The 9,851-nt window shown below is 39.1% G+C and overlaps 1 protein-coding gene across 5 annotated transcripts in view; it reads left to right on the top strand.

Annotated features, from left to right (window-relative positions):
* Window positions 1-9,851, top strand: part of BRD1 (bromodomain containing 1) — a 104,390-nt gene that overhangs the window by 56,026 nt on the left and 38,513 nt on the right. The window contains exons 9-10 of one of the 5 annotated variants that reach the window (XM_040343653.1): window positions 838-894; window positions 3,354-3,409. The exons of 3 other annotated variants lie outside the window; for them this stretch is intronic. In XM_040343653.1, the coding sequence (XP_040199587.1) occupies window positions 838-894; window positions 3,354-3,355 (59 nt within the window). In that variant the 3' untranslated portion in view covers window positions 3,356-3,409. Of the gene's footprint in view, window positions 1-837; window positions 895-3,353; window positions 4,290-9,851 lie in introns of those variants that run through there. One more of the 5 variants, XM_040343651.1, reaches the window with a different exon arrangement.

Below are 9,851 nucleotides of genomic sequence, written 5' to 3'. Positions count from 1 at the left end.
GCTGCCAGACAGTTTGGAGCTTGGGGCATTCCCAAAACTAGTAACCTGGTACCTGGGTGTAGGCTATAACGCCAACAACCATCAGTTGGGAAAAGCTTTTCCAGGACCGATTTGGTTCTTTAACAGTGCATGATTTTGTATATCCCCTAATATTTGCTACAGAGAGAATTTCTGCCCAAAGAAAAGTGTGCGTTCCTTTTTGGGGTTTGGTAAATGACTTGTAAACCCCTCTCCCACTTTGCAAAGAAAGGAGGGTCTACCGCGGCATGGAGAGCAAACAGATTTGTAAGATGTAGCGAGGGACCTCTAGATTGGGCCCTTGCCCAGTTTCCTGAAAGAGTGGAGCTTTGGGGTGAAGGGCGCAGATTTTGGCAGCAAGCCAAGAAAGTGCGACGCTGAATAGTCCTCCAGTGATCTAGTACAAGAGGGGCTCATCCAAAAAGCAAAGTCTCGGGGACCCTGCTGGAGGACCGCAAAAACAGGAGTCCATTTGGGGCTTGCAAAAAAAAGTTTGATCAGTGGGGCCATGTGTGAACCACAGATGATCAATGAGTGGTGTCACTGGGGAGGGAAAACTGCTCAATAAGGCTAAACAAAAGAACCGGTTCATTTCTGCAAGAGGGGCTGATTAGCGAGTGGGTACTCAAATGTGTAACATCAGTTTTCCCTGCCCACAGCAGACCTTTTGATTATGAAATATATCGTAAAGAAAACAAATGTGTGTACATGTATATACTTATAGGATGGAAAGCATATTAATTCTGTAGGAGAGAAAAAGGTGTAAGAATACGCCAATAGTACTAATCTGCTAATCTTTAGTTGTTCCCTATAATATAGGAATATCAGATGGCCACTATCTACATGGAGACCTCCCTCTCTCAAACAATGGACCTTGTATGTATTTTTGTCCTATTTTGATTTGGTGCACTATTTTATATTCCTGACAGCTTATTTAGTGAGCTAAACATTTTAGTCAAGTTATTTTTGCACCTATTTTTTCACTTTCACTTTGGGGTGTCACATGGGGCACATGGTTTACAATATAGTTATGAGAGCTTTTTTTTTTGACTGAGACCAAGTGCCTTTGGATGAATGACACCATACCACGGTAATTGGCCAGTCGAATTGTTTGAGAGAGGGAGGTCTCCTTGTATGATATTTCATAGTCGACAAAGGTTTATTTTGTATTTCTCTTATATGCCATTGGTGTTGGGGTATGCACAGCCCTGGGTTTTTCCCCCAGTGCAATTTTTTGTCGGTTTACATTTTGTACATTATTTAGGCAATTTATTTAGTAATAAATAGCAGGAATACAAACTGAGAATCTGTTACTGTAGGACTATGCAGGATTGGTGGAACCATAGGTAAACTTGTATTGGAACAGTTCAATTAAGTCTAGTTATGCTTAGTTCAGTGAAATTTGCTAAACATAGGTGTGAAGGTGACTTGGATACTTGTTTATGACAGAAACAATTTGAGTACTGTCTGTGATACTTTCTTCATTTGCACTAACTAACATACAATGTTTCAGGACAAGCTTTTGGACTATGTTCCCTTCTTAAAGCGGTGGTTCACCCTCAAATGCAAGTTTCTACCATGAAATCTAGCATAGTAGCGTGAGCTACAGTATGCCTTTATTTTACTCACTGTTTAATCCTGGAGATAAGTTTCAGACTCCCCGCGGGGAATGGGCATTCCTATGCAGAGGGGACAATGATTGACTGCCAGTTATGGCACGTCACGCTTCCCGAGTAGGACTTGGCGCTTTATGGCGCCTGCGCATAGACTAGGAGCTGACTGCGCAGGCGCCGTGAAGAGCCAAGTCCTATTTCGGCTATTTCCGTGAAGCGTGACGCGCCATAGCCGGCTGTCAATCATGTTCCCCTCTGCATTGGAACGCCTACTAGACTAAAACTTAACTAGAGGGGTTAAACGGTGAGTACGGCGCAAAAAAATAAAATAAAGGCATACTGTAGCTCGCGCTAGTATGCTAGATGGCATGTTAGAAAAAAAAAAAAAAGGGTGAACCTTCGCTTTAAGGCTGGGTTCACACTTGTGTGAATTGAATGCGGATTTCTCTGCATCCAATTTGCACGACAGTAGACTGTGACCGGCTCTCAATGGAGCCGTTTCACACACCTCTGGGGGTGGCTGCGGTGTGCACTGGAAAAGGGTCCTGTGTGTCTTTGGTTCCGTTTTCGGGTCCGAATTTAGGCAGAAATTCTGACCTTATTTGTACCTGAATTGGAGAACAGGGACGCATCGGACCCCCTGCTGTGAGCTAGTGTGAACTCAGCCTAAAGGTCCAAGAAGTACTAAATACAGGTACAATCATCTCAAGCATACTTGTTTTATAAAACCCTTCCAGACTTGGGTTATTGGTCACTCTTAAAAAGTGAAGGCTAAATTCTTAACGAAGGGCATTAAGGAACTTCACAATAGCATTAACATGTTCATCTTTATTGTAAACTTCTGCACTATATAGCATGCATTATGTTAAAGGAATGTGACCAAAAATGCCTTCAAAGATGTCATGGTTTAGGTTAAGTGTGACCCATTCTCCAGCCACAATTTCAACCCGCTTAATTTTCATGTGGAAATTAAGAGGGCCAGTTGTATTTCTGTGAGCAACAAATAAGTGTTGCTTTCCTGGCAGCAATCGCCTCATTTTATACATCTGTAATTAGATATGTCACAGAAACATTGGGTTATTTTTATTATTTTCACATAGGGATTGATTTACTTAAACTGGAGAGTACAAAATCTGGCGGAGTTCTGTATAGAAACCAATCGGCTTCCAGTTTTTTATTTTTGCTTTTGTTTTTTTGTCAACGCTCAAATGACAAGCTGAAGTTAGAAGCCGATTGGTTACCATGCACAGCTGCACCAGATTTTGCACACTTCAGATTTAGAACATCAATCCCAGTGCATGTGTTTTTTTTTTTCTTTTGTCGTTTTTGCTTTGAAGGTATACTTTTTTTTTTTTTTTTTTTTAAATAATAAATACATTTTAGTTTCTCTTCCTTAAATAACTTGTAAATTGTGCATTGAAGCAGAGGTCCCAAAATCTTTGGCTTGTGAGTTGCATTCAGATTTAGAGATGACAAGCCATTCTTTTAATGCTAGAAAACCAGTAAAATTTTAATGTTAAAATATAGAATACATATTGGATTGTTGTGTACCCTTATAGAAGGTACTGACACTCCTATAAGAAGTAACTGATGTATGTCGCTGATGAGCCACAGGTTGGGGGACCTTTGCATTTATGAAATAATGCTGCTTGTTAAGAGAAATACAGAACGTGTTTTGCTTTTTTTTGGTTTTTGTTTTTATTTTAATTTTTTCCTTAACAGAAAAAAGAGCTGATTCCATTGCCAGTAAAAGCCAGTTTATGCACTTGAGGAATATATCAGATACCATCTTTAAGTGAAAACATCAATAGTCTATTTTAGGAGGACCAGTATATGATTGGAAACAGGAATAAGAATTGTTAGACAACTCCCTGCAGACAATTCTCTTCAACATAAAAAATTAAAACCGCTCTTGAAAATGTTTACTATTGCACATGAATCTGGGTGGTCGGAGGATTATGTCTTGCTATCTGAATAATTTCCATAACCGCTTCAATTGCAGCAATATTTGAAGAATAAACGTTTTACCTGAATGTTCATCTACCTCGCTAGATTTGCAGTCTACAGTTTTGGAAGAAAACAATGGTTTCATCTTCTACTGTTGGCATGTTATTCAGTCTTGCCTTACGTATTCGATATATGCAACCATGAAGAAGAAAACATTAAACACCTTTTCCTTTCTGTTATCCCTTTCATCTAGCCATTATTTTGACATAGTATCAATGCGAATACTTCTGTGACACAAAACAGGAATGGTTAAATGATTCAAAATCTATAAATTTAACAAACGTAGTGTATATTGAAGGGGATAAAAAAACATTTTGGAGTATACCATAGTTGGGTTTCTACAAAGCCTTGTGACAAGGTGGTAGAATTTTAAAAAATTTTAACAGCTATAATTAGTTTTTCGTTCATGTGGGTTCATGGAAAAAATAGGATACAAATAAAAAGCCTATTCATTTATAGAATCAATTTTTATGGAAGAATTCTTGGCCTTCAATGTTTTTTCTAATGTGGTGTTTTTTTTTGTATTTTGTTTTTATATTCACCTTTTTTAAACTTTATTTCTTCCTAAAAGAAAAATATTTTATTACTGCCTGTACTCAAAGTTGAATGTTAAATGTCTTTTTTGTTTTAAAGAATGACATTTTACCTTTTTCTGCCTTTTACGTTGTAAATTTATCTGCTTCTTTCTGTTTATAGTAAAGATTTAAAAACGTACATATTGCCAATTTTACTAAGAAGTGTCTGTTTCAGCACTGGAATCCTAAAGTGAAAAATATGATATTGCACACCCAATGTATCCTTCTGCAAGAGAAAAGCATCCATGTTTGTGGCAACTGAATTTTTATGTTTTTTTTTTTTTTTTTATGTATAAAAAAAAAAACTTGTTCTCTCTACCTCATCTGATGGTGTTGGAACACATCTTTTTAGTTGAAATCATTTGGGGATGAGGTTAATGTCAGTAAAAACTACTTGCATACTTACTTGGTCAGAGTGCAGGTTCTTTAATTTAGACTGGCCAGTTGTTGAACTGGGGGGGTCGTCTGAGCAGAAAGCCGGTGACTGACCATCACTGCAGACTGAGAACCGAGCAATCGGCTGTCTTTGACCACTCAGTTCTTTGTCCAAAGCCAGTGTGGATGTAGATGTGCTGCATCTACCTAGGTCAGTATAAATGTTTCTATTTTTTTTTAAATTTCCCATAATTCTCTTCTTCTGTTGGCCAGCATATGCATATACATTGGACATTTCTAACTGTGTGTGTGTGTGTGTGTGTGTGTGTGTGTGTGTGTGTGTGTGTGTGTGTATATATATATATCTATATCTCCTAGTAGAATTTATTTCCACATATAGATGATTTTTAGATATAAGCTTCTTTTTAGTTGCACAACTTACCAGTTACAATCTCAATTCCAAAAATGTTGGGACACTGTGTATAATCCACAAAAAAAAACAAAAAACAATGCAATGATTTGCAAATCTCATAAACCCATTATTTACATTAGAAAGCATATCTTAGAAAATGTACAAAAAAAAAAACCTAAGTTGATTTTGAAATTGACAGCAACGCGTCTCAAAGATCAATAGAGCTTTTTGTTTAAAGGTGTGTGTGTGTGTGTATGTAATACACACACATTTTCTCAAAAGTATTAAGACATCCTGCCTTTCTTCCGTTCTCAGTCCACAAGCCCATACGTCTAATTTAATGTGCAAACCTAACTTCAGTGCAATATGACCTAATAGTTTGGAGTGAGATTCTATAAACTCATGTGCAAACAAATGACATGTATCAAAAAATCATACTGGCTAAAATTACCAATATGTAAAGTGCATATATAAATGTGAATAAAATATAATATGTACAAACATCCAATCCACAGTTCAGTTGCTATACTCCAAAGGTACTCGGTGTCCAAAAACTATTTTCTGTGATGATTCATTCTTGTGTAATTCACCACCAATTATACTAGTTGCTCACCTTGATCATGTACAGGTCCTTCTAAAAAAATTAGCATATTGTGATAAAGTTCATTATTTTCTGTATTGTACTGATAAACATTAGACTTTCATATACTTTAGATTCATTACACACAACTGAAGTAGTTTTAATATTGATGATTTTGTCATACAGCTCATGAAAACCCAAAATTCCTATTTAAAAAAATTAGCATATCATGAAAAGGTTCTCTAAACGAGCTTTTAACCTAATCATCTGAATCAACTAATTAACTCTAAACACCTGCAAAAGATTCCTGAGGCTTTTAAAAACTCCCAGCCTGGTTCATTACTCCAAACCGCAATCATGGGTAAGACTGCCGACCTGAGTGCTGTCCAGAAGGCCATCATTGACACCCTCAAGCAAGAGGGTAAGACACAGAAAGAAATTTCTAAACGAATAGGCTGTTCCCAGAGTGCTGTATCAAGGCACCTCTGTGGGAAGGAAAAAGTGTGGCAGAAAACGCTGCACAACGAGAAGAGGTGACCGGACCCTGAGCAAGATTGTGGAGAAGGACCGATTCCAGACCTTGGGGGACCTGCGGAAGCAGTGGACTGAGTCTGGAGTAGAAACATCCAGAGCCACCGTGTACAGGCGTGTGCAGGAAATGGGCTACAGGTGCCGCATTCCCCAGGTCAAGCCACTTTTGAACCAGAAACAGCGGCAGAAGCGCCTGACCTGGGCTACAGAGAAGCAACACTGGACTGTTGCCCAGTGGTCCAAAGTACTTTTTTCGGATGAAAGCAAATTTGGCATGTCATTCGGTAATCAAGGTGCCAGAGTCTGGAGGAAGACTGGGGAGAGGGAAATGCCAAAATGCCTGAAGTCCAGTGTCAAGTACCCACAGTCAGTGATGGTCTGGGGTGCCATGTCAGCTGCTGGTGTTGGTCCACTGTGTTTTATCAAGGGCAGGGTGAATGCAGCTAGCTATCAGGAGATTTTGGAGCACTTCATGCTTCCATCTGCTGAAAAGCTTTATGGAGATGAAGATTTCATTTTTCAGCACGACCTGGCACCTGCTCACAGTGCCAAAACCACTGGTAAATGGTTTACTGACCATGGTATTACTGTGCTCAATTGGCCTGCCAACTCTCCTGACCTGAACCCCATAGAGAATCTGTGGGATATTGGAAAGAGAAAGTTGAGAGACGCAAGACCCAACACTCTGGATGAGCTTAAGGCCGCTACCGAAGCATCCTGGGCCTCCATAACACCTCAGCAGTGCCACAGGCTGATTGCCTCCATGCCACGCCGCATTGAAGCAGTCATTTCTGCAAAAGGATTCCCGACCAAGTATTGAGTGCATAACTGAACATAATTTGAAGGTTGACTTTTTTTTTTATTATTAAAAACCCTTTTCTTTTATTGGTCGGATGAAATATGCTAATTTTTTGAGATGGGAATTTTGGGTTTTCATGAGCTGTATGCCAAAATCATCAATATTAAAACAATAAAAGGCTTGAACTACTTCAGTTGTGTGTAATGAATCTAAAATATATGAAAGTCTAATGTTTATCAGTACATTACAGAAAATAATGAACTCACGATATGCTAATTTTTTTAGAAGGACCTGTATATAAAAGAAAGCTCCTTACTCTTTAACCGTGCTGCAATAGCTTTCTATACCTCCCCAGATGTGCTCAGGATCCTAATCGCCACCAGGGAACTTCACACTCTCCTGAAAACAATTAACAGTACCTCCAGTGAAATGGTGCACTAAAAGAATTAAAGTGGTTGTAAAAAAAATGCTCCTGTGCTTTTCCCTAAAATTATAATGCTAAATGCTTTCTTTGCAAATCCCCGCTGTGCATACACGTGGTCTCCTGCTAGCTTGCATTCATCAGAAGGAAATCGCAGCCCCTCCTATTGTACCCACTTTTATAAAGAATAGCTGAGGGAGGTCACATGATGAGGCAACAAGGCTCTGAAAAGGTATTTAGCATTATAATTTTAGGAAAACGCACATGCTGTACTGAACAGGAATTTAAAACGCAGAGAATCAAAGTAATTAATACATGGGAATTTACTGTCACTTCAGGCATTGTACAGCATTTAAAACACCATACATTTTATTGAAACATTAAAAAAAACAAAAAATATGCTCTCAAGTTCCTGTGCACTAGAACAATTGCCTCTTAAGCGTTGCCCCATGAGGAAGAAAGCCAGCATGGATTTCACATACAAGTAGGCTTTCTGCTGCTGCTCCTTTGTTCAGTCCCGGGCTGAGAGCTGACCACACTTTATTGCTTAAAGCCAAATTTCACCTTTAGCAACATTCCAGACAAAAAAGACCAAGTTCCTTCATCCACATAAGTGAGGTGCATGGCGGAATTCTCTCTACTGTGCTATTGTATTCACTATTATGACAGTAAGAACGACTGCGTACACTCGTCAGCGCTGCATGTGCTGATCGAATGAAAACTTTCCAACAGACCCCCAGTTTGCCATCTACCAATATTGCTGGCATTTAAGCAAACATAATATTTTACTCTTAAACTTCACTACTGCTTATAAAGATTTCTAATTACGATGGGCTTCCCACTGCCCCAGCCTTGTATGTTTTCGAGACTTGAGCCAGCGGCTATATCCTTCTGCTTTTTCTTTCAGCCTTCTATTCATTTTTCTATGCTTGGCTGAATTATATTTTTGTATGTTTTAACTACGCAAACTTTTGACCACTGTGTTTTATATCTCAAAACATTGTAATATGTTTGCAAATAAATATGTTGAACGAGAACATTTTCAAATCGTCCCATTTGAGAGATGCCGATCATTAGACTTCTCTCAAGCTGGAACTGCTGGATCACTCCCAGCCCTTGCTGAACCTGCTGATATTGATTTGATCCATCTATGGCCAGCTTGAAGTGGTGGTAAACCCCTACATATACCTAGTGATGTGACTAGCCTCAGGTTGATACAGAGATTAAACAAATCCTCATACATAGGTCTATTCAAATTGCACAATTTATACAGCTTGTCTGAATTTCCAGAAGGGTGGGAAACTGAATTTATTTACACTCCTGCAGAGCTCAGTAAGGAGAGCTGATTGGACGGAAGGGACACACACACTTTTACAAAATACACAGGAGCGGAGCCAAGACTGTCAATCACAGGCTCTGTGCTGGAGCTCCCTCACTCTTTCTTGGTGTCAGGAGAACTTGTTAGCAGTGATTCATGCAGCTGAGAGAGAAATTGGACAACAGAAAAAAATTAGTTGTTGCTCTGGACTGAGACCAATTACGCACTTTTAGAGGGATATTCTTGGTTCATATTTCAGGTCAGAGGTTTACAACCATTTTAAAGTGGAAGTCAACACCTAAAACAGCTTGCATCTACTCTTACCTTCAAACTAAGTCCAATCTATTTAGCCAGTGAAAGGAAAGACTTTACCTTTTGTGAAGTCCACCCTGTCTGGTCACATGACTGGCTTCCAGCGTTGGCTTTAGTGTATGGGACAGCCAATAATGGATAACGCAGAGTAAGCCTATGGGTGATGTCATCACCTGGGCTCTACAACCATTGTTGGTGATCTCTCCTTCACTGAAGCTGGCTCTGGAGAGATAGTGTTAACCAGAGCAACTTCAAAAGAGGCGAGGGTGCATCTTTCCCTTTACAGGGTTGGTAGAATCAAATTAGAATGGGAGTTGGAGTGGAGTTGAGCTTAATTGGGTTATTTGCCTTCCATGTTAAGGATTTTAAAGCAAGCAAAAAGATAATTGATACTATACTAGTCGAAAGTCTCATCCCTTTTTTTGTAAGATTATTCTAAATGTTCCAGATCTATCTGGACATGGATGGTGATTATTCTCGTTGCAATGTCTTGCGCTGTAACACTTTTTGATATTTTTCAATAAAACATATTGAAAGTAAAAAGATAACGTCACACTTTTTAGGTTTGTTACAGGTTTCCATTAACATAGCATAACCTAAACATTTTAAAGTAGAGGTTATCCCAATTTGGCTGCAAAAGTGGAAATACACTTTAAACAATGTAACTTGTTAACCCTTGTGGTGCCAGCCTGTGATTGGACAGTGAGAGGGAAGCAGCAGACTAGGTTTATACCTCTGCTTACTCACATGTTGGCACATAAGAAACGCAACAAACCTGATCCTGCCCCTCCCTCTTCCAGCGTTGGGTGCTTCTCTACCGTAGTTTACAAAATGCGGAAATTAAGTCGGATTTAGATACATAAAGCTAGTTGTGTTTTGTTTTTGAAGGA

Source organism: Rana temporaria, chromosome 3 (assembly GCF_905171775.1).
Source record: "Rana temporaria chromosome 3, aRanTem1.1, whole genome shotgun sequence".
In the NCBI taxonomy this organism is placed as follows: domain Eukaryota; kingdom Metazoa; phylum Chordata; class Amphibia; order Anura; family Ranidae; genus Rana; species Rana temporaria.
This window is presented reverse-complemented; position numbering and strand designations above follow the sequence as displayed.